The sequence below is a fragment of the Chaetura pelagica genome, unplaced genomic scaffold (assembly GCF_000747805.2).
Source record: "Chaetura pelagica isolate M959 unplaced genomic scaffold, ChaPel_1.0 scaffold109, whole genome shotgun sequence".
NCBI lineage: Eukaryota > Metazoa > Chordata > Aves > Apodiformes > Apodidae > Chaetura > Chaetura pelagica.
In genome coordinates, this window is record NW_009970725.1 from 183,480 (window position 1) to 208,606 (window position 25,127).

At 39.3% G+C, this 25,127-nt stretch overlaps 1 protein-coding gene across 3 annotated transcripts; it reads left to right on the forward strand.

The window, feature by feature from the left end:
* Positions 1-1,415: 1,415 nt before the first annotated feature.
* LOC104396896 (transmembrane protein 68-like) lies at positions 1,416-15,762 on the forward strand. Of its 3 annotated transcripts, XM_010006798.1 has the most exons (7): positions 1,416-1,743; positions 4,051-4,215; positions 9,401-9,594; positions 11,705-11,765; positions 13,469-13,608; positions 15,614-15,623; positions 15,668-15,762. In XM_010006798.1, exons 1-7 carry the CDS (start codon positions 1,416-1,418, stop codon positions 15,760-15,762), a joined length of 993 nt encoding a protein of 330 aa, XP_010005100.1. The 3 variants fall into 3 exon arrangements, with proteins under 3 accessions (XP_010005100.1, XP_010005101.1, XP_010005102.1); XM_010006799.1 differs by lacking the exon at positions 15,614-15,623 and having other exon boundaries at positions 13,469-13,599; positions 15,649-15,762; XM_010006800.1 differs by lacking the exons at positions 11,705-11,765; positions 13,469-13,608; positions 15,614-15,623 and having other exon boundaries at positions 9,401-9,591; positions 15,649-15,762.
* Positions 15,763-25,127: the final 9,365 nt, after the last annotated feature.

Sequence of the window (25,127 nt, forward strand, 5' to 3'; positions counted from 1 at the left end):
AATATCTTGAGCAATGTGGGTAAAGGCCAATTTCAAAACTGAAGGAGAAAGAACAATCTGGCTTTCACAGAAAGGGAGGGAAAACTGAGACTGGGAAATAAGTTCTGGTCTATTATGTGTTTTCACATCTTCTAGGAAATGCAGATTAGAGCTGGTCTGCTATGTAGGTTTTGTTGTCATTGGGTTTCTGTTTAGTAGTCATTGGCGTTCTGATAGTATTAGCAAAATTATGTTCCAAATTTCAGTCACTTGTTGCTTGCAAAACCAGAACAGGAGTAAAGGAATGATGACATATGTGTAGCTAAGCATAGGAACTCTGCAATCGTACATGCTGTAAGTTACGTTTTAATAAAGAACCAAAACACAACAGCCACAAGCTTAGGTTCTTTCAGATACTACTGTTCTTACTCATTTCCCTCTACAAGCATACTTTATACTTGCAAAATCTTTTTCTTCTTGGTCCTGACTAGCAGTTACATCAAGTCTTAACAAAAATTTTTCTAGACTAGGATAATTTTTTTCCCTCAAGAATATTGTTTATGTTGTTCTAGAGCTGTAGCTAAGATAGCCAAGCATCCAGGTTGTCTCATGTTTGTAAGATTAAGTGAATAGCAAGTTTTCCCCTAAATTTTACAGAGATAAGAAAAAAGTGTTGCTCCAGAATTACAGAAAGCCTGAAATATCAGCCTAGAGAGATCTAGCCCTGAAACTTCTTAGGAGAAGTTAGATTCTTACACATAGAAACAGTACAGCCATAGCTTTACTCTGTGATCTTGTCCTTTCTACTGCCTCTCTGTGTTGTGCTCTGGGACTTGGCATTTAACAATCTGTAATAGGTATGGCTAAAGGTGTCTATAGGAGTGAGACTTGCTCATTTGAGACTGTCTTCTTCCCGAGTCATAATATGCATGTTGTTCGTGGAAGCATTTAGTTGTTTTTTTATAGCATTGGGTTTGAAATTTGTGTTGATTCCTGTTGTAGTAAGTGCCTGGGAGAAAGTTTTGAGTGTACTGCATGCTGTGCAGAACAATAAATTAGCCTAATCAGTATGACTTTCTGAGAATTGAAAGTACAGCATAAATTGGTATTGGAAACAGTATAAATGTTCTGGATCTGCGTAATTTGAGCAGTTTTTAATGAGATAAAATCTTAGCCTGACATTAAACCATGCACTACCTTTGTCAATTGTCATCATTTCCATTACACAAAAGAAAAGGACTGAAAAAGTAAAAATTTTGCTGTGTGAACCATTGTATTTCTAATAGGTGCTTCTGGGATGGGATGTAAATAGAATGTGAACAAAATGCATCAGAGAGGTTTTTCAGTATGTTTATGCAGTATAGGCAGGTCTGTTTTTTTAGGATTCATTAATCTTCCTTTTTTTTTTTTTTTTTTTTTTTTTAATTGAACAGGAGATGATAGGTGGAAATGAATCTTGTTCTACAGGACCAATACCTGTGTCATACATAACCTGCCTGACTTACATTCTGGGAGAATGGACTGGTGTGGAGCATATTGAAGATTATTTGAGTTATGCAGTCTACCTTTTATGGGTGCTTTTTCCACTTGCAGTAGTTTTTCTACTTCCAGGAGTTATTGTCATCCTCTTCTACATTTCCATTCTCTTACTTCATATTTATAAAAGAAAGAATGAACTGAGGGAAGCTTATTCCAGTGATTTCTGGGATGGTGCAAAACTAATGTTAGCTGCCCTATGGGATGGACATGGAAGAATATGGCATGGTAAGTGAGATCTGACTTTTCCATAAAATACTCTGAAGCTCTTATTTCTGTTTTATCTCTCAGGATTATCAGTATATGTGTGATTGTTGCTGCTGTTGCATGAAATCTGAAATTCAGGCCAATTATTTATTTTTTCCATTTTATCAATGATTTCTAGTGGTGCTTGGGGAAAGAAAAGTCATCGAGACTTTTTTTTGATATAGCTTTTTTTGGTCTTATACATTCCTTTGCTGCTACAAATTGAGATCATTCATCCAGTTGAATATACATGCTTTTTTTTTTTTTTTCCTTTCTATAGCTACTCCCAGATTTCCTTTCCAGAAGGACCTGAAATGAATCCTATGTTAAAAATCAGATAAATTACCTATATTATTTAAGAGTCAGTATATGAACACTGGAAGTCCAATGCCAGTTCCCTGATAGCTAGTATGGCAGCATGTTAGTATAATTTAATCACACTTAACCAGTCTTTTACATATAATGCCAAATGGAGCACTTAGTGTCAATTCACTTTGAGATACTTCAAACTGACTTCAGAGTCCAAAACTGTTCCAGATCCCTACTTTATTTTCTTTCTATGTGTTTTTGACAACTACTTTCTCTACTAGAATGTCAAAACCTAAAGGCTCTGTTCCTTGTCCTTCTACTATTAGTTCTTTTATAAAGATTTTAATAAATGATTTGGCTTTTCTTTCTAAGGAAATGATAAGCCTCTTTCAGAACTATTCAGTCTAGATGCAGCTAAAGGAGGAAGAGATGTTTAAGAGCAATTTACATAAAGAACAAATCCTTCTTGAAAATCATCTCTATTTGTTCTCTAGTCAAAGGGAAGTGGGTTTTCAAGACATTGATAACCAGATGGTGCAGTGGCTGTATCAGCTAGGCTTTGTAAGAGAAAGATGTAACTTTCAAATCTAGGAAAGTGCACTAGATCAAAATCAACAGCTACATCAAAGAGCTTAAAATGCTGGTTTCACAATAAAAAGCTATTTACTTTTTTTCATAAGAAAATGATTTTTTAAGGCCTTGGCTCTTTTCATCCTTAGCAACTTTTTATAAGGTCTGAGTTTTCATTTGTGACAAAAAGATTCTTATCCAGTCCCTCATTGACAGTTGTGACTTTTTTCTGCCCTGCCAGCTGCTTCCATGTTCTCTATACATTTCTCTGGCTAAAGATTGAAATGTTTTATAATTATTTTTTTACCCTACTTGATTAATCAATTTATTTCAGGAAGAATTTTTCATTCAGAAATATCATAGCATCAGAAGAAAGAAAAAAAAAAAAAAGCAAACCCCAAACCAAAAGGCCCCAAACCTAAAACCAGTGTGTGATATCTGTAACTTCACATACATTATGTCAATGCTACATGTAGGTATCACTCTGGTTGAGACTGGCTAGCATGAAGCACATTAGTGGTCACTTGGGATGCTACAGAGCCAGGAATACCTTCAGAATGAAAACAATAAATTAATGGAATAAGAATTGCAGACCTGATTAGCTTCAGAAGAAGTGACAGGTTTTGTTTGTCTCTCTTCCCCCCAGCTCCCCTTCCCCATTTTGTTTGTTTGCTTATTTAAAAAAAACAGCCACAAACAACATACTGTAACAATATTGCTCAGTAATAACTGAATATGTTCTGTATGTGTTTTGGTATTTTTTGTTAATTGAATATATTCTGCACTGTTGACTTAATTAAAAATGTTAGTTCTGTAAGAAACTTGTGTGTGTTTAAGTATGTTTACATTAAGCATATAAAGCCCCAAATAGCTTTTAGTACATTGTGATGGAAAAATGAAGCAAGTGTAATTCTGAGAGAAATAACAAAAATAAAGTTCATACCCTGGAGTAAAACGAGACATAAATGGATGCTGTAATGTCAAATGTTCTTAAACAGTTACTGGCAGCAATGACATTAAAAAGGTAAATATTAGCTCGAAATAGTTGTTTTACCACTCCTATCCAATCCTTATTGTGGTTTCTCTTGAGTGATTGATTCAGAGGACTCTGCAGCATTGAAGACAGTGAACTGAAACAAATTAGGAAAAAATTACATAGTTCAAGACAGTGAGACTGGGTGTTTTCAGGTTGTTGGTTTTTTGTTCTTTCTTTTAATGTGGTTCAACTTGCATTTCCTGTGGAAGCAACTTAGTAAATGCTTCATGTTACCTTTTGTCTTTTTAGGGTCACTTTGCTCTTGCCACATCTCAGTAGCTATCAGTTTCAGTTTGCTTACTTGCTGCAAGTTTGTTTCTTTGGGATAGAACTGTATCAGTCTTTGACATCTGTTATGCCTTTTGTTCTAACAGGTTATGAGCTTCACGGTACTGAAAATATTCCTGAAGGACCAGGGCTTATTGTGTTTTATCATGGAGCTACTCCTGTTGACTATATCTATTTCACGGCTAGACTTCTTATACAAAATAAGAAATACTGCCACGTAGTAGCGGATCATTTCGTCTTCAGATTGCCAGGTAACATACTTCATTATATACAAGCTGTTTGAGAACTGTATTTTTTTTTAATTACTATTACTATTTTTTAGTGGTGTAATTAATGAAAACTGAGCCACAGTAACTCAGCTCTCAGCTGAGTGAATGCAAGTATCAGACAAAGTGAATGCAAGTATCGCAGTACAGCTGTTTCACATATTCTTTATGAGAAAGAATGGTTTTATGAGACTGGCCCATGCAAGGATGGCTCATACTCCTGGCTGGGGAATACATTTCAATGACTCTAGAGTGTTTAGAAACAAAGAGATCATTGGAGAAACAGTTGCCTCTCTATTAACTGGTAGCAAAGACTTCAATGAGCTGGTTCTTTTTTTTTTTAATTACTATTAGCAGAATGGGTGGTGTAATCTGATTAAGAAAGAAACTGTTCGGAAGCAGTGTCCTTGATGTTGACAATATTAGTCTGGGGAGGCAACATATTTTCATAGAGCAGTTCACTCTGTCCCCCAGTGGACTGTTCTAAGTAGATTATTTTTTGGAGGACAGCTGTAGAAGTGTCTTAACAAGTTTGTGTGAAATGGGAGAGGAAGCAAGAAGAAAATGAGAAATATGTCTAGGGCAAGTTTTTTGTCTGGATGGCCTAATGAAAAACACTGCTGATAGGTGGAATTATGTGAAGGGTTTGGGCTTTGTGTGTGTCAAACTCAGTTCTTTTCTCATGTTCAGTTTGTGACTAAAAACCTTGTAATCTGTTCTGTGAATTTACAGGTATGTTCTGTAGTGTACTGATGTTTTTAGTGGAAGTAGCTCATATGAGAAAACTGTCCTTTTGCCAATATAGTTTAATTTCTGCCTTAATCCCTGAAAACTGAACTTTTTCATAGCGTTAACAGCATGATTTTACCTCTACTGCCAACAGACTAAGATTTGTCAGTTGTTTATCAAACCTTTGGCATACAGTTTACTAATGTAACCTATTCTGTAATTTAGGTTTGGCTCCCTACTATAGCTATTAATACTTATGCACATTTGTTTATCAAACGGGTGATGATTGTTTTTCTTCTTTTCTGCATATTTTCCTTATTTTAAGGTTCTGAGTGTAAGTGTACTTATGAGTCCCCCAAAATCATTTGGTAGTGTTGCAGACATGTCTAACTGAAGAGCTCGTCTCAAAGGATTGAGTTCAGCAGTGTAACATCTAGCTAACAGCTGTTTTTTGTAGACATTCCTCAGAGATTGATACTGGGACAAACATAGCTTAATGTTTTTATTGAACTCCTGGATGAGGAGTTGGAGCGTGTCACAGGAAGTTCACTGATGATACCAAACTAGTGACCTGACAGGAGGATGCAGAGAAGAGGGAGTCATACTCTTCTGACAGTTGCACAGCAATAAAATGAGAAGCAACAGAGACAAGTTGCAACACAGGAAATTTTGATTAGATGTTTGGAAAGGTATTTTACCATGAGGCTGATCAGACTCCTGAACTGATTACCTAAACGAGTTGGGGAATCTCCTTCCCTGGGGACTTTCAGAACTCCGCTGGGTGAGGCCCTGAGCAGCCTGATCTAGTTGGACCCACTTTGAGTAGGAGGTTGGACTGGATGACCTTCAGAGGACCCTTCGAACCTACATAATTCTTGTGTTCTGTGAATGAGCTAAGGCTATTCAGGGAAGACAAGCCCAAAGAGCCCAGATAATGTTCTGGATTGTGTTTAAAAATTTGCACAATAATCTATGACTGGCAAACCAGATAGATGCCACTTCTATTGTGAATCAAACTGGAAAGATTGCCATAATTTTATCCTAGAACTAAGACTGCTTGATCTTAAGTCTGGGGAGGGACTGTTGTACAAGAGTGTGTAGCGATAGGACAAGGGGCAATGGCGTTAAAGTAGAGCAGAGTAGATCTAAATTGGATATCAGGAAGAAGTTCTTTACTATGAGGGTGGTGAAGCACTGGAACTGGTTACCCAGAGAGGTGATGGAGGCCCCATCGCTGGAGACATCCAAGGTCAGGCTTGATGAGACTCTGAGCAACCTGATCTAGTTAAAAAGATCCCTGCACACTGCAGTGGGGGCTGGACTAGACGACCTTTAAAGGTCCGTTCCAACCCCACATCTTCTATGACTCAATGATGCAATTGGATGTCTTTTCAGAAGATGTTTTAGTTAACCAAAAGTTATTATGCTCAATGCAGGAAAAATGGACGGGTGTGGAGAGTCTGTAGGACATTAGATGTACCTGGATTAGATGACTTAATTATCTTTCTGTTTTTATATTTTTTTAATCTACTGTGAATAATTGTGAGGAATGGCTTGTCCCATGAATCTGAGTCTCAGGTCCATGCCAGTACACAATTGCATGTGGTCTCACTGCATCCTCTGCATTGGGCACTGCTGCCCTGAATTAACTGCAATTAACTGGAGTGTGTTTGTAAAATGTTGTTGTGCATCCCAAGGGATGTGTCAGCTGGCAAGAGGTCAAACTTGCCTCTCCCTACTGCTTAATCTTGAAAGCTTGATAACTTACAGAAGGCATCTAAGATAATAGGAGACCTGCTGGAGATACCTGGAGGTTCCTACTGAACATTGCCCAATGCGTCTTTCTTTCATGTGTTCATGCAAAAAGAAATTATTTTGTTGTCTCAACTTGTACTGTGTCAATACTGTGTATGCTTCTGTTGCTTGTGTTTTGGGGCAGGAGGTTATGAAATATGGTCCTGTGGCTTGTGTTTTTTTCATTTTTCTTTTAAATACTGGAGGTTAGTCACAGAAAAAAAAATAATTGCTCCAGTGATTTCTAGTTCTTTTAGATTCTTAGCTCTGTAATGCTCAGGAATACACTGATTTCTCTGAGGTTTTCTTAAGAGAAAATCTTTTTCCAAAGAGTGCAGTGAGGACTGTGATTTCACTTGTGTTCTCCATCGCTCCATCCCCTATAGTATGGGCCATGTTTGCTTCATAGCATTATTTGCTGGGAGCCCTCTTTGAAAAATTGCTTGCTATTTTAGGGATCTAAGACAGTCCCTCTCCTGTAATGTCCCAGATAAAAGGAGCTGTGGTTTCTTGTCTGTTACATGCAGAAGGTATTGCAGAGTGTCTTGTGGACTAGATGGTATGCAGAGAGACCTGTGTGGCTACCTACAATCATGGAAGGTTTGATTCAGTGGTCTACATGATTTCTCTCTGTCTGTGGTCCTAAAGATCAGCCTTAGAAAAATGATTACATCCTTGCCATCTTCCTACCAGGTGGCTGACAAGCCCCTATTTTACATTCACTGGGGGTAAGTCAGGCAAATGTATATAGTGCATTTACAGAGATAAATGTTAACTGCATTACTGAGCACCCTAAAAAGGGATTTTGAACATGGATGTGGACACAGTGTTGTGGAGAATAGAAGATTGTGCTGAGGCAAAGGGCAGAGTTGAACTGTGGAATACAACTAAGTTGGGACTTTCTGGTATTTGGAAAAATTAGCATCTGTTCATCTGGAAGGCTGAAAAACTGTGCTTAAGATAATTTTGAGAGTTGCTTAAACTGGATTCATGGTCACTTTCATGCAATGGCTGGAGACTACCTCAGTGTCTCTTCTGAGTCCATGATCTTTGCTTCAGGGCCACTACACTAGTTCCTATCTCTCTGCTGCTCTGAGAGAGTCAGGTTTTTGCTTCTGGAGTAGAGATATTGATAGTTACATATGATCTACTGGCTAGGCTATGAAGTACAGCTCAAAATATAAAGTTAATACTAAAAGTAAAAGCAGGAAATACAACTGAGAAATTTTTTAGACTTGAAATCCCACTATTATTCTATTATTTTTTTCTGACCTGTCATACACACACCCCCACCTCGCCTTCTCCAGCGTGTCTAATGTGGAAAGTGAAATTATCTTCACAGCTTCTGCTTCCTTGAAGTCTGCCTTCCTGTTCTGCTCAACCCTTCTCATTGCTATTTTGTATCTGTCCTGAACTTGCTGATAGGAACGACTTAGAGACAAGCAGCTTCCTACCACCAGCTACATTCCAGAAAGCTTTAATTTGTTTGGGAATGTAAAACCTTGTAAAAACCAGCTATTTAAGATCCCACAAATAAAATACCTGAGAAAAATCAAATTACTGTAGGAAAACTCTATTTCAGGAGTCCTCTGTGCTAATGCTACTTGCTGAAGACTGTTGGTGTCACCTGCAGTGTGTGAGACAGACACAGCACAGCTCTAACAGAGCTTGTGTTCTGTTATGTTTACAGATAGATCCCAGCTGTGTGTAGATATAAATCAGGAGTAATTATACTCAGACCAACTACAAAGAATAGTTAGAGATCAGAGTTTAGTTAAGAATAAACTAACGATACAGTGTCTGATGTTCTTCTTGCCAAGCCCTTGTTTTTTGCAGGCTGGGAGAGAAGATAGGTCTGTCTTCCTAACTATATTTGGACTCTTCAGTGTGTGTTAATAGTAACAGCTATTAATATTAATATACTCATTTGTTAAGCTGAGGTTAGAAAGCTAACATCTGCTATTGAGTGGCGAACTTGATTAGGTCAGTTCTATGACTGATAAGGTTGTTTGCCTCAGTGGGAAACTGAGGGAAAGAAACTGAGTGGGAAAGAAAGAGAAATAATCTTTCCCATACTATTTAGTTCCCAATTTGGTATAAATTTAAAATATATTGAACCAAGTGAACATGACTGATTTCCTACAAACAGAGGTTTATGCTAGTTTATGTTATTTCACATTAGACTAATTGTCTAAATCGATCAGATAGGTGCCGATTTGATGCTTGTAAGCACACTTTTTATGTTCTGCTGTTTCTTAAAGAGAAGTGCCAGTATGACATTTCAAATTCAAGATGATATGAGGAATTTATGTAACTTTACTGTTAAAAACTTTAGTAAATGTAATATCTTAACCTGATCACATGAAAGATGGCACAGATAACTTGCCACTTTTTTCCAGCTTAGTCCTGATTGTGAGAGAGCACCTGACTTTACTATGATAAAAAGCCACTGAAACCCCTAAATCTTTCAACTTTTTACACCAAAAACTATAAGCAGGACTTAGTGCCTTAGTCCTTCTAGAAACATCTTTGATTTGGGGTTATTGTTTTCAGACAAGTAAGTTTTAACCACTGTGCTGCGAGTAGGGAATCTGCTCTCAATGGCAGCGTGAATGAACGTTTTCTGTATTAATATTGTCATACCCAGGTTTTAATCTATTACTTGAGGTACATGGAGTTTTACATGGACCAAAAGAAGAATGTGTCAAGAATTTGCAGAAGGGCCGTCTGCTGGCCATTAGCCCAGGTGGTGTTCGGGAAGCACTCTTCAGCGACGAGATGTATACGATTCTCTGGGGTGATCGGAAGGGCTTTGCTCAGGTGGCCATTGATGCAAAAGTGGTAAGTATGGCAGGTCACAGAAGAGAAGCAAAGACTGTTAATAGTACTTCCTTTTGGTTGTCATGTATTTGTTGTTACGTTGCTGAGTGCCAATGAATATGGTCTGCTTGCTCCCATAACTGCATTTTGAGACCCTTCTTTTGATGTTGCTTTTGATTAGAAGGCTTTGGAGTCAGTTAAGAATAGTGTGGTCAGGAAATCGACAGTTTAAAAGAATGGGATATGAAGTCCAGGGCAGTTTCTACATTTCAAACTTGTGCTGTTTTACATTTACTGGTCAGGGTTGTGATGGCTCAGCCTCTGACCTGGGAAACAACCATACGTCAATATTTCTATTTCCCCTGTCTTTGAAGGATACTGTGACCCGTGTACTGTATTGGCATTTTTATGGTAGAAAGGGATGTCTAGGGCATGCAGCAGCGGCAGTAGATGCTGTATGCTAGTGTGAACTGTTTCACTTCAATTCTAATTGAACTTGGTCAGCAGGCAGATAATTATTCATATGGGATGACCTCTGAAAGGCACATAGGTGTATGATTTGTTTGATTTCCAACTATTTTAATAACCCTTTCACAGTCCCTTTCATTATTTGTACTTGAAAGATGTGTACCTATGCCTATAGGTCTGCATACTGCTGATTTGAAAGTAAGCCTCACACCAGGAGTTTTATGTTTAGGTACTGTCACAGAGAGACTAGTTAAATCTTTATATTTTATACAGAAATAAAATACATGTAAGACCAAATTTTAAGTATGTGTCACTTTTATCAGGGGGAAAATAACTCAGTTTAAACAGCATATTTTTAACTGAGTTAGATTTTGCTGATGCATTGTAATAGCATATGAAAAGCCATTCTGGGGATTCAGCTGTGGTTGTAGTAGTTTTATTTATTTTATTGAATGTATGTTTAGTTTCCTTTGTGCACTCACAAAGACCTTGCAGCTTCATCCCCCCCAAAAGAAAAAAACCCAAACAACAAACAACCTGAGAGGTGCAGTAGGATAGGAATAGTATCAGAAGCAGGCTGAAAATGGGAAAAATATGTTTAGATTTAAAGGTGAATTTTAAGTCACCATTAATCATACACATAACTCCTCGTGGGAAAGAAGCATATCTAAAACATCAGAAAAATGTGTCTTAAACTGGGACCTTCAGTTTCCTGAGGTTGTCTCATTTCAGCAGGTTTTTTTTTTTTTGCCAAAATAGTTGTCATATAAACAGACTTGGAACATACGAAAATCTACTGGTGTCAGAAGTACAATGTTCTAAATAAGATGGTTCTAGAATAAGGACATTTGATAGCATTCTCTTTAGGCAACTGCACTTCTTTTTATATTCGGTAGTTGCATTGAATTATTTACAGGCTTCCCTCTGCCCAGTGAAAAACAACTTGATAACTGTTTCAAAAGTTTAATTTACTAGCTTATGTCAATATTTTTTTAAACAAGTTTGAAAGAATCTAAATGTTTAAAAATCCCATAGAGTTCTGTATTTTTGATGATGCTGTGTACAGTGAGTACATGCTTTAAAATGATATTAGAAAACTTAGTGTAGTAGTCAACACCCTCCTGGTTCTTAAATCTTGATGGTTGTTTGCAAGTTCAAAACCAGCAATACAAACTAAGTATTTAACACAGTTCCAAATATTCATCAGCAAAAATATATCATGCATGTGTACTGAATGTGATATATCATGTGTGAAGCAATACAATCAGCATAGCAGAGACAAATCAGACAAGTTTAGGGTCCCAATATGTGAACTCTTCCCTTTGAACGTAACTACAACTTAGGTAAAAGGTTTAACTGCTTTAGTCACAGATTTGCAAATTCTGTTAGATGAGGGGAAGGCCTAAGTGCTCTATTGATTCTGAAATCCAGAACTGCTTTGAGAAAATGGACTTGCTGAAACAGCGACTCACTGGAATCTCATGGTATTCTCCACCTTGAAACCTCATGGCAAAGGGTAGCAGAAGAATTTAAGAATACTTGTTTTGCTCTTTATATGTCCTTGTCTGAGAAACACTTCTGAAATCAATTGGCTTGTTGGGTAGAAGTTTTAAGGTAGTGCTATCTTCATTAAATTCTTATTTTATTTTTTTTTCCCTCCTAGCCCATCATTCCTATGTTTACACAAAATGTTCGAGAAGGCTTTAGGACATTAGGAGGAATAAGTAAGATATTTTCTATTTTTTTTTGTAGTTTATTTTTCCATATGTGTTTAGTCTATCACTATAGAAATAATCTCCATATACATTTGAGATTTGACACAGCCTTGTTTCTGGAGGTTTGGTCTCTGGTAGAGTTCAGAGATGTTATTAGGATTTAATACCAGTATTGGATCATGGATGTTGTATTGGCTCATCTAAGTTGCTCTCCATATAGCAGTGTGCCTTCACAGAAGCAGGAGAAGAAAGGAGAAAGGAGCCAGAAAAAGGCAAATAGATTTAGAGCACTTTTTCTCTCTGCTTATTCTGCTAGGCCAACTCTAGATTTTCTGCTGTCTGTTAAGAAGCAAAGCAAAGAGGTTTGCAATTCACATGTAATTTCTTTGAATTTCCTCCTAAAGCTCTGTGCTTATACCTCTGCCTGTATTTAAACTTCAAATGGTTTGAAATATGTTTAATCTGTAGTTGCTTTACTAATCAGCACTAGACCTGGGGTTCCTCACAAAACCTTGCCTTTGCTTGCTCTCTTTCCTAATCTCTGCAGGATTTCCAGCCAGCACACAAATAGATGAGTGTATGTCTGAAGGGTCCATCTCTGGGGTGATTAGAAGCCCACAGCTCTGCTGATCTGCTAGTGTTAAACCCCCTTTTTTCATAATCTTGAATTTACTGCCTAACAGAAAGGGCCTGAACAGTTTTCTCCATGCCCCATGTTCTGCATCATCATATTCATCTGAGGAACGCAGGGCAGAGCAGTTCTGTTTCTTTTCCTCTTTTCTTCTGTATTCAGTCTTCCCAAACGAGCAGAAATTGAAGCCAAAATAATTAATGCTATTTCTACTGCAGAGGTGCTAGAGGAATTTAATTCTGTTGATTGCTGGAGTCATTACCCCAGTTTCAGCAGTTTTGGATTTTTCTTCCTCCTTATAGGTTGTGTACAGAAAATTCCACATCTTGGTCAGTAAAGGATTTTCTTGTGCCAACACCACAGCTAAAGGAATTTCTTGTCTAAAACTGAGAGAATATTAACATCTATAAGATTTGGGCTAGATGCTTAGAAGGTGGCATGTGGTGAAGATGATGTGTCTTCTTAAAGCTGATTGAAACACCTTTTTTTTTTTTCCTTTTTTTCTTTTTTTCTCCTTTCTCTCTCTTTATAATGTTTCACCGTAACCAGTGTGTGATCTGAAAGAGCAATTCAATGTTTTAGCACAACTGACCTTTAGGCAGATAAGACTATTTCTCATCCTCTGGACCTCAGAAGGACTGAACAGAACAGAGCAGTCTTCGAAAACTAGTTTCTTATGCTAACCTGTAAACTTAACTGAATCTGTAACCTGTATGGAGTAGCATGCCATTCCCCACCAGAGAGTCATATACTGGATTTTTCTCCTTTCTTTTCTTTGCTGCTACGGTTTGGAGAAGAGATTTCGTACCAAGTTAGGGTGGAAACAAATCTGATGTTAGCATGAATACTGCTTTTAGGAAATTAAAGGGTAGAATAGCACTTGAGATGGCATGTTGTTTGACAATCTGTGTCAGGGGTTGGATTACTTGACAAGCCAGTTTCAGTTTTAAGACATACTTGGAAAAAAAACCAAACAACTTCACAGGCTAATCTCAGTCTCTCTCTGTGTCTCTCTGTCTCTCCTCCCCACCTTCCCTTTTCCTTCTGCTTTCCCCCTCCCCCAACATTTTTTTCACTTTAGAAATATTTAGGACACTATATGAACGTATTCGATTGCCATTAGTTCCTTTGTACGGTGGGTTTCCAGTCAAGTTTCGTACATTTGTTGGAGAACCCATTCCGTATGAACCAAATATAACTGCTGAGGAACTAGCTGAAAAGGTAAGATGGATATGCATATATATATATTTATATTTATATATTTAACATATTGACTGTTCTGATACAAAACATTGGAACATTCTTGTCAAGTGATTCTGCCTTGGAACTAGTTATAGAAGTTGGTGGAATTATGATAAACTTTGGACTTGCTTAGCTCTGAATGTCATTCTTAAATGCTATATTTTTATTACTAACCCTTGCAGATGTTCTAGGCCTTTTAGAGTCAATACTTCACACTATATTTGCTTCAAGAAGTAACTTGCTTTAGGGACTGAAGAAAGAAGTGTGGTCAGAAAAGACTGCTCTGGGTTGATAAAGACAAAAGCACTTCACCCAGAGAAAGTGTTCTGGTTCTTGGTCTTTTCAGGAAACTAATGAAGCCTTTCAAATACAGCAAATATGTGTTCACAAACTGTTGAAATTCAATACAATAAAAAAAAATAAGATAATTTCACTGCTTTGTACAGTGTGTTTCCATTTCTATTTCCTTCCAACAAATTCACTTTTCAGTGTTCCCCTACTTCAGATTTAGGTGGTTTATAGAAAGGATTGTCAGGTTTTCATGTTCATTTAGTTTATTAATAGATTTCACAGTGCAGAACATAAAACAGTTAAGTGATGGAACAGTCAGATGGATGGGCTGAGGCAGCCTTTTTTGAATGCTCCACAGATGGTCATTCTGAAAACTTCACTTGAGAGATACTTTTCTTCTTGACCATGCAGGTGTTCAGTTGTCTCCCCTCACCTGTTTAACCTCTGATTAGATCTCTGCAAAATGACATCTTACAATGTTTTATCTGCACTGGCTTATGATTATGGAAAACTGATTGTTTCTTTTGAGGGTTCAGTCTGACAGGACTTAAGAACTGTTGCCTTTCAGGAGAGAATGTGTTCAGATTACTTTCAAACATATTTTGGTGTCTTACATTTTTGCCAGCCCTCACTTGCCTCTGACTTAAGTGCAGATTCTGCAACTAAGGCCCCTAGAATGTGATCCCCTAGAATCCTAGTTAGTTAGAGCGATTTTTTAAAATTGCATCTCATATTTGAGGCTATGGTACAGTATGCATTTTCCTATTTTATGTATACATATATACAATAATATATAATATATAAAATAATGTAATATGTATAATTATATGATTATATATAAATTAACCTCACAATTTTTACCTAATAGAAATTTTAGATCCGTAAAAACACTTAGGACCAGATCTATAAAGAGTTGTGGACAGGGACCTTCTCCCAGGACTTAACAGTTGATCATGTACTTTATGTGAACAGTGGGAGCTTGTACCAAGAATCAGTATTCCCCTTGGTGTCCACTGGTTCACAAAGGGAAATAGTTCTCTGTTCTGTCACTGGCCTTAAGAATTCAGCAGCCTGTGCTTCTCTGGGCAGAACTAGCAGGTTACGGCATGCCCTCACCATAGCTTTGGCATATTTCCCTGGTTTAGAATGTTGCCCATAGAGCTTTTATATAGTAGGAATGGCTGCTGTTACCTTCTTGGCCTGCAGTGTTTTTGAGTCCAAGTGAACCCTCCTGTCATATGCAATATTTTAGGTGTGGTCTAATCATGCTTTACAGAACCTCCTGCTTTACGGGCATTGGGTGCAGGGATAATTACTTTTTACATGCCAAGTGTGCTGAGAGACAATTGTGTTTCCAGTGCTGCTGCTTAGTGTGTGTAGAAGCAAAGCTTTTGCATACTGGAACTGTGTTACTGGTGTAAACCTGGCTATAGACAGGAGTTTCTGGGCTGCAGTACAGCACACAGGCACTGACATGCTTTCTAGATCAAAGCCTCTTCATTAATTTATGCCATTGTCATTTTACTGTTGCGTATCTTTAAAAAAGCTTGTGTACACAGACACTAGAGGTGAAAGATACTAGTTGGTATGTTTCTTGGCAGTGATCACACAAACACATTCTGTAGGCTTAAATATGGAAAAATAGTATTATGACCTTGGAGTAGTTCTGTGACATTTGAAAGGAGGAAAAGAGTCTAGAAATTGTGTTAATGTATGAACAATATAAAGATGACTCAATCTGACCAAGCACTCCAAGCTCTAATAGACAAACATCAGAAAGTACCAGGAAATATATTTAGGGCTTTAATGGAACGATTTCAAACACAAAAGAAAGAAGATTAAGGTCTTCTAGCTAAACTATTATTTAGCTATAACAGTCTTAAACTCATTAGTAACTTATTCATTCTTCTAATACATTTTAAATACTGTCCTAATTAAACTGATGTATAACTTAAGCTGTAAGACACTTTCCCTTCCCCTTCCCCCCTGTCCAGTGTCAAGCTCAGGAAACCGAACTTCAGATCATTCATAATGGGGCAAAGCTTAGTCTTTGATAAATGCATTCCTACCTGGAAAGTGTTTTTTGACACTTCAAGTCTTTATGTACATGGTCTGGTACCTTTTTTTTTTTTTTTTTCCCCCTGGTTGCTCTTTAATCTGAATGTTAGACAGTGAACTAAGAAAGTTTGTTACAGAAACCACCCCGATGTGGTGAATGAGAACCCCACAGCACATTGGTGTTCCAAGCCCAGCCATATTGGATGTCTGCCCTTGAGCAGAGAGTTCTCCCACATACTGGTCAGTGACTCTGCAAATTCTCCTTAGAAAGAATGAGCCAAGCATTTAAACTTCAGAAGTGGAAATGATAGTAGTGTAAGCTTATAAAGCTTTACTTTGAAGGAAGGAATAGATTAGTACAATACTCCTTTTAAAAGCAGTAGTTCCTTGAAGAACAGGATAGACATTCCCAAAACCCCCTTAAATATGTGTAAACTATTAAACATTGATATTCTTCAAATGCAGTTATTTAAGTAAGTTATTCAGTCAGGTTTGAGAGGGAAATCCTGTGTTCTTTCTTTAAGTGAAAAAAATTGAATGAACAGGAAAGAGTTGCTTTTGTGCACTTACAGTAAATTAAATTATTATACTTTTTTCTCAACTAAAACCTATACTTTTTTTGTCCAAATAGGAAATATCTGAAATATTTTCTCCGATTGCCAGAACGTTTAATGTACAGTTCTTAGGATAACATCTGGGAACTCTTTGGTTTTGAGATGAGAACAGCTTCCTTAAGGAAAGAGGAAAGAAGTTTTTGCTGTATTACACGGTGTCCTTCCAATATGGTTGGAGTTGGACCTTTTCCTAAAAAAAACACCCCAAAACTGAAAAAAAACCCCAATCCCTTGACTTTTTCAAGTTTTATTCAATTTAGTATCCACTCCTCCCACCATTTAAGCAAAAGCTTAGCTTTATATTCTTCTAAATGTGTACATTAGTGAGATTAGGTAAGCGCATGTGGATGTTACCCTATGTCAGAAAAATATAACTTTATGGGAAGGAGTCTATAAATTCAGTTTACAAAAAGCAAAAAGCTTACTTTTTATATAAAAAATATTTTATGTGGTGTTGAATTGAACTTACTAAAGGTTGGGGAAGAGTCATGTGATATAAAATTAAATGCCCATTCTGAAATGTTTTTAAATTACTTGAGTTTTCTTTGAAGGCAAGATTGTGTTCTTTTTAATTTATCAGAATGTTTTGTAAAAAAATTATGTTAACACACTATGTCGTTAAAATTGGTAATGCCAAATTCCTACACTGGAGTGTAATGACTTTTACTGTCCCTCTTGAGGAAAATGTACATCATTTTATATTGTGAAATTCTTAAAGACAGCTGAACATATTATGTGCTGAGGTTGCATGTATGTGAAAGAAAACTTGGTTTAAAAGTTTCTGTTATACACTGACAGACCTTTGTGATCTGAGATTTTGTAACATTTATTTTACTAAATACATGAGCTGCTTGATGCAGTTTTGTCCCTTTAAGTATTGAAAGATGAGTATAAAACATGAAGGGCAGTATTGGTACTTTTCTATCAGTACTCTGTATTTGTGTAGGCCTTTCATATTTTTTTTCTATATATAAAAAATAATGTATAGAAGAAACCTTTCAAATAAAATTGACAACTGGAACAGGCTTCTGAAGTTTTGTGTTGTGTTTGAACTAAATGAAATTTTACCTGGCCTGCTCCAGTGAACCATCAGTGGTTTTGAGCACCACGTTGTGCCCTTGAGAAGCTCTTCTCACCTAGTGTCTGGTTAGGGGATGGGAGAATCAAAGTCCCAGAAGGAATGAAGTAAAACCAATTCAGACAACAGTAAAGGAAGAAAGTCACGTAAGCAATAAATTCCGATTTTTAATAGTTGTAATCAGTGCTGCAGAATGCACCGACAGACACTGCAATACCACTGTAGTTAGGTTTAAGACAGAAAAGATGTGATAAATTCTGACTAGTAAGGCTTATTTATATGTATTTGGTGTGTGAATTTGGTAGGTGATTACCTACTTAATTTCATTGAAATAGGGGGCATATCTGGAGAGACACTCTTATGGGTGAGGCTACCAACCAGGCTTCCTTTTAGCTGTTTAGGTTTACTGTGTGTTAGGCAGAAGTATTTAAAGGAAATTTTAGCAGCATTAGACTAGACTGATGATTGCCTGGTTAGCCTTTGAGGATGCTGAGGACATTCCAGGATTCTCCATGTGAACAACATAGCCGGGATGTACATTTTTAGGTTATTTGGAAGTAGAAATAGACTGGCTGCTGTACTGACAGGTATTTGTCATTATCTCTCAGCAAGACTTAGATCTCCTACTGGCCAATATACTCTCCTGTTGTGTCACAGGAGAGCTCAGTCTGACCACCTATTATTAGAATGCTTTCATATGAAATTAATCACTGCAAATGCAAGGTAGAGAAGTTAATCAGTATCTTCAGCACAATTGTGTGGTTCATCCAGTGTTGGGTTTGCAGTTGTGGGATGTTGCTTCATCCAGTTAGTCTGTAGAGAAAGACAGAGCTGTGGTAATGCTTAATGTGATAGCTCCACAGTGCTCAATCCCCATACATCCCACACTAGACTGCTTTTCTGGTGTCATTTTTGCTCCCAAAAATTATGGTACCAAAGCTAGATGTGAAAGTGCATGGAATTGCTACATAAGTGTAATAGCACAGAAAAGACATATTAGGCAAGATAATCCTCCAAAACTTGTCTGCTGAAACTGGATGAGGCAATCTGATGCCACTCACTTCATTCTAATCACTTCACGTCTGCAAAGGTCCTTGCCAGCAACAGGGATAATGTGTTTCTACTATGCAAAGCAATGATGGTAATGCCTTCTTGTATATATATATATATTTTATTCAGAACCAGCCAAAATAAGTGGTAGTCTCAACACAAAATGGTTTCCTCACCATGGGTTATTTGTAGGATGTGCTGGTTTGTTTTCTTTATGCAATTTTGTTCTGCACAGATGGTTGCAAATTTACCTCTTACTACTTTGAATCTTGTCATGGTATACACTGAGTGCAAGCCATGTGTTGCTTTCTGAAACATTTGAAAATGGATGTAATGATCTCCATGTCAGAGAACTGGTGACAAAAGTGCAATGCACTTTTGAATTGTAGGGCGAATTTTTTTTAAAACAAAAGTGCTCGTTCGCGCTCCTTGACTGTGTGTGGGTGCATGAAATATAACAAGAAGGTAAGATACCATTTGGAGTTAACATCAGGCTGCAGGTACAAGGCAGACCAAATCTTTTTTCCCTACCAGGGAGCATAGTAGATTGTTGCAGAGCAGATCCTAGTCCACCAGGCCTTGTGTTGCAGCAGTCACATGAGAGCAAGCCTGTCACTTCCTGCTGTCCTAGTTATGGTAACGAGACAGTGTGGCACAATTCTTCAGATAACCTTTGGCTCCTGTTTTCCAGCTAAAATGGCTGCATCCTCTGGAAACAGGAGATGCCCAAGTTCTAGGAGAATACAGAGGGAGTACAGAGGGGGAGTGTTGTTTTATATTCAGATAAGATCTTTTAAAAAATAAAGTCAAAAGGCAAGAAATTGATCCATTTTTACCTAAATCCTTTTAGTGGGAAAAATAATGTGCCAAACATCAGGGAGGCTAGGAATTTACAATTTTCTGTCATCTTTCCAGGGAATTTGTGGCAGGTGAATTGGAATTACTCCCGTCACAGGTGTGGCTGATCCTCATGTACTCCAGTGGTGCTTGCTTTTCTTCTAGTACAGTTTTCTCATGGTCAGGTCTACATTGTGTTCAGAGCAGCTCCAGTCTTCCTTAAGTTATGTCTTAAGCAAAAAAACCAGAAACGGAGACCCCAATGAACATTTGTTCTCTTTGATCTATTTGAAGTCTACCAAAGGCACCTAGAAACATTTCTGAGCTCCTGTTTCAACTTACAAATCCTGATGATCTGTGTGACGCACAAATGTTGCGGAGGTTTGCACAGGCTGTACCAGCAGCACATGCCCATATATTCTCCGTCATGGGGTGCATTGAAGATTACGCAAGACCAACTGTGTGTGAGATGGCTTTCAAAGTACAACAGTATGGAGACATCATCTCTGATTCCCATCAGTTCCACACCTCAGCCATTGAACAAATGACTGACAGAATAAGATGCCAAACAGATGGGGAGGTGAACTCCAGAATCTCCCTAGAGATCATGCATTGCAATCATTAAGAAGAGACGTCCTGCTACGAGACAGCAGTGAGAGAGACAGGACCCACTGCGACGCCAGCTCTGGTCTCTCTTGAAAAATTATTTTAAAGAGGACATGAGAATCTGGGACAAGAAACCCACTGATATTCTCCAGATACATGTGCAAGAGCTACTGAAGAGAGAAAGGCAGGAGATGGTTCTTCCAAGAAGGCTGCATCAGTCATCTCCCAGGATGGTGCATCAAACACTAATGCTCAATATTAGAGGTGCCCTGCCTCCAGCCAGGGGGGAGGAGAGAGACAACCGAGTTTACTGAACTGTAGAGTAACCTTTCTCCTCTCCATCATGCCACCAATGTGACTTGGAGTAAATGGACTGCTTTAATCACCCAGCGACCTCAAATAGGAAGACCTAATCATCCAGGTATTGTTGAAGCAATTACAAACTGGCCAGATGTCACCCACTTTGGAATGCAACCACAAGAAGTGGTGTGATGGGCTCAAGAAGCTCCACCATATGATCATCTGCCAAAGACTGAGAAACAGTTTACTCTTTTCACCGATGGCTCCTGTCATCTTGTAGGGAACCACCGGAAGTGGAAAGCTGCCGTGTGGAGTCCCACACGACTGGTTGCACAAGCAGCTGAAGGGGAAGGTGAATCAAGTCAGTTTGCAGAGGTCAAAGCCATCCAGCTGGCTTAGGACATTGCTACATTGCTGAGCAAGAGGGGTGGCCAAGACTCTATCTCTACACTGACTCATGGATGGCAGCAAATGCCTTGTGGGGTTGGCTAAAGCAGTGGCAGCAGAAAAACTGGCAGTGAAAAAGTTAACCTATTTGGGTTGCTGATCTGTGGAAAGACATTGCAGCTCAGATAGAGAAATTGGTGGTAAAACTGTGTCATGTAGATGTACGCGTGCCTCTGAGTCGAGCCACTGAGGAACACTGACACAACCAACAAGCAGATGAGGCTGTTCAAGTGGTCCAAGTAGACTTAGACTGGGAACATAAGGGTGAGCTCTTTCTGGCTCGGTGGGCCCATGATGCTTCAGGTCATCAGGGCAGAGATGCAACATACAAATGGGCTCGTGACTGAGGGGTGGACTTAACCATGGACACTATTGCACAGGTGATCCACGACTGAGATGTGTGCTGCAATTAAGCAGGCAGAATGGTTGAAGCCTTTGTGGTATGAGGGGAGGTGGTCAAAGTACAGGTATGGGGAGGCCTGGCAAATTGACTACATCACACTGCCTCAGAGCTGCCAGGGTAAGCACTATGTGCTTACAATGGTGGAAACAAGTACAAGATGGTTGGAAACATACCCTGTGCCTCATGCCACAGCCAGGAATACTATCCTGGGCCTTGAGAAGCAAATCTTGTGGAGACATGGTACTCCAGAGAGAATTGAGTCAGACAATGGGACTCATTTCAAAAATAATCTTGTGACTGACTGGGCTAAAGAGCATGGTATTGAGTGGATTTACCATATCCTGTACTATGCACAAGCCTCAGGAAAAGTTGAAAGCTACAATGGTTTGTTGAAAGCTACCCTGAAGGCAATGGGTGGCGGAACTTTCAAAAACTGGGACAAAAATTTGGCAAAGGCCACCTGGTTAGTTAACACCAGGGGATCCATCAGTCAGGCTGCTCAGTCAGACCTCTTACATAACTGCAGATGGGGATAAAGTCCCTGTGGTATGTGAAAGGAACCTGCTGGGTAGATGTGTTTGAGTCTGTCCTGCTTCAGGCAAAGGTAAACCTGTCCCAGGTGTTGCTTTTGCTTACATACCTGGTGTGTGATGATGGAGGATGGTGAAGTACAATATGTACCTCAAGGTAATCTGACTGGGGGAGAACCCTTAATTTGACAGCTGGTAAAATATAGAGCCTGTATGTAACATATGGTATGAAATAAGGGGTGGAATGTCCTGGTTTGAGCCAGGATGAAGCCAGTTTTCCTTTTACTGTTGTTTTTTTTTTTCTTCAGTAAGTTTTCTTTTAACTAACACCAGAGCATTCCAACTAAGACTGATAAGAGTGGAATGTTTTCCTAACTGCTGGGTCTTAGAGGTCGCACCTTCACTCTCCTGGCTCAGACACTATGGGGAGATCTGTGACCCCCCCGTAGGAGGCTGAGTTAGACAGACAGCAAAACTGGCCAGAGATATTCCATTCCATACATCTACATAAGCTCAGAGGAAGGTCAGAGATCACAGAAGACAACTTCCTTCCTTCTTCTTTTTCCCTTCTCTTCCGTCCATGGCCAGCATCCGGGGAGGACTCCGTCCATCCATCACAGTCAACCCCCAGGCTCGAGCTCTCCTGACCCTCATCACTCTGTGCTTTCTCCAGCAGCAGCTCCGGGATTCCTGGGACTCTTCCCAGTTCAGGGGAGTGCTGTGGGAGTTGCTGGGGGTGGGGAGAAACATATTTGTATATAATTGTATATATATTTTCTTATATCATTAGTGTTTAATTAAAGCTGTGTAGTTTAGTTTTCAATCCAGCCAAGTCTCTCTTTTTTTCTCTCTCTCCTTCCCTACCTGGGTGGAAGGGGGAGGGGATCAAGAGCGTTGTTGAACCTGAGTCAAAAGTTGACAGAGAGGCAATAGGCTTTCTGCATAGCAGCTGTAATAAATTGCCCAAGAGACACTGCTTATACTATGCAATTTATTCCACCCTTCCTGGTGCAGCAACTGGGTTGTACAAAGATCTAAGTTGTGCTGAACACACCACACTCAAGTTGCTTTGGTTGCTCCATGCCCAGTGCCTCATTTTACAGAATTACACAGAATCACAGAATTTTAGGGGCTGGAAGGGACCTTGAAAGATCATCTGGTCCAACCTCCCTGCCGGAGCAGGATCACCTAGAGTACATCACACAGGAACGTGTCCAGGCGGGGTTTGAATGTCTCCTGGAAAGGAGACTCCACAACCTCTCTGGGCAGCCTGTTCCAGTGCTCTGTCACTCTCACAGTAAAGAAGTTTTTTCTGATGCTTACATGGAACCTCCTATGTTCCACTTTGCACCCATTTCCCCTTGTCCTATCACTGGACATCACTGAAAAAAGCCTGGCTCTGTCTTCCTGACACTCGCCCTTAACGTATTTGTAGACATTGTTGAGGTCGCCCCTCAGTCTCCTCTTCTCCAATCTAAAGAGACCCAGCTCCCTCAGCCTTTCCTCATAAGGGAGATGTTCCACTCCCTTCATCATCTTTGTGGCTCTGCACTAGACTCTTTCAAGCAGTTCCCTGTTCTTGAACTGAGGGGCCCAGAACTGGACACAATATTCCAGATGTGGCCTCACCAAGGCAGACTAGAGGGGAGGAGAACCTCTCTTGACCTACTAACCACATCCTTTCTAATGCACCCCAGGATGCCACTGGCCTTCTTGGCCACAAGGGCACATTGCTGGCTCATGGTCATCCTCCTGTCCACCAGGACCCCAGGACCCTTTCTCCTACACTGCTCTCCAGCAGGTCAGCCCCCAACCTGTACTGGGACATCGTGTTGTTCTTCCCCAGATGCAAGACTCTACACTTGCCCGTGTTGAATTTCATCAAGTTTCTCCCTGCCCAACTCTCCAGCCTGTCCAGATCTCGCTGAATGGCAGCACAGCCTTCTGGTGTGTCAGCCACTCCTCCCAGTTTAGTGCCAAGCTCTCCTCATGATCCAGTGGATGTACAATTTGACAAGAATTTAAAATTGGAGGATGGCTTTTGTTGCAGTCTGCAGCAATGTGAGTCAGGAGAACTCGGCAGGTGGGCAGCTAAGCACCCACAAGTGCCCCAAAGCACACTTCAAGGAGCAATTGGAGCAGAGCGGACCTAAAAAGTCAGCCAGGAAATCTCAGCTGTTGAAACGCATTAATCTGTCTTTCTTTAGTTTCTTAACTCTTAACATCTTCTGACCATTAATGGCTACAGGACCAGATACTGTCTGACATTATTATTTCCACAGCAGCATAGATATGTATATGCATGTGAATGCATGATGCCCTGTTTCTTTGGTATAAACAGGAGCATGGAACCTACTTTAGCTGTTGTTGCAAGGCAAATAGCAGACCATTATTATTCAATCCACAATTAGCTTTGCAAATGTCAAGATGATATCTTTCATGCTTGCTTTGTCATTATTATGCTTAATAATTTTTTATTAGCTGGTGAACTAAGTAGTTTCTGTAGATGTGCTGCGTTCTTACAGGTCATCTCTTCAAACCATGCAGCAAAATATGGATAATATACAAATAATGATTTCCAGAGCCCAAGCTCCTGATTTTAATGCAGATTTCTGTAAGTGTAGGAATTATATCTATAGGAATGTTTTCATCAACGAGGAATTCACCCACATATGAGGATTTGGGTTCCACTTCCAAAGTCTAAAATAGGAGAGAGCATCCTTGTTAGCATCATGCTTACATCAGGGAAAACAGAGTCACAAGCCCTCAGGTTCCAGAATAGTGTTGCCACCTTTACAAATATTTGCAATGCTGACATCCCTGAGCTCCAGAGTATAACACAGCGGAATAGCAGGTTTAACCTCAGATGACAACTAAGCTTCACACTTTCCCCCAGAGAGAATCAGGAAAGTAAAAGTGAGAAAACTCGTGGGCTGAGATAAAGACAGTTTAATAAGCAAATCAAAAGCTGTGCATGCAAGCACAGCAAAATATGGAATTCATTCATTCACTAATTGTCATGGACAGGCAGGTGTTCAGCCATCTCCAGGAGAGCAGGGCTCCCTCAGATGTGATGGTGACTTGGGGAGAAAAACGCCATCATTCTGAACATTCCCCATTTCCTTTTTTATCCTCCAGGTTTATATCCTGAGTATATCATAGGGTATGAAGACAGGCTGAGAGAATTGGGGCTGTTCAGCCTAGAGAAGAGAAGGCTCCGAGGAGACCTTGTAGCAGCCTTCGAGTGCTTGAAGTGGCCTACAGGAAAGCTGGGGAGGGGCTTT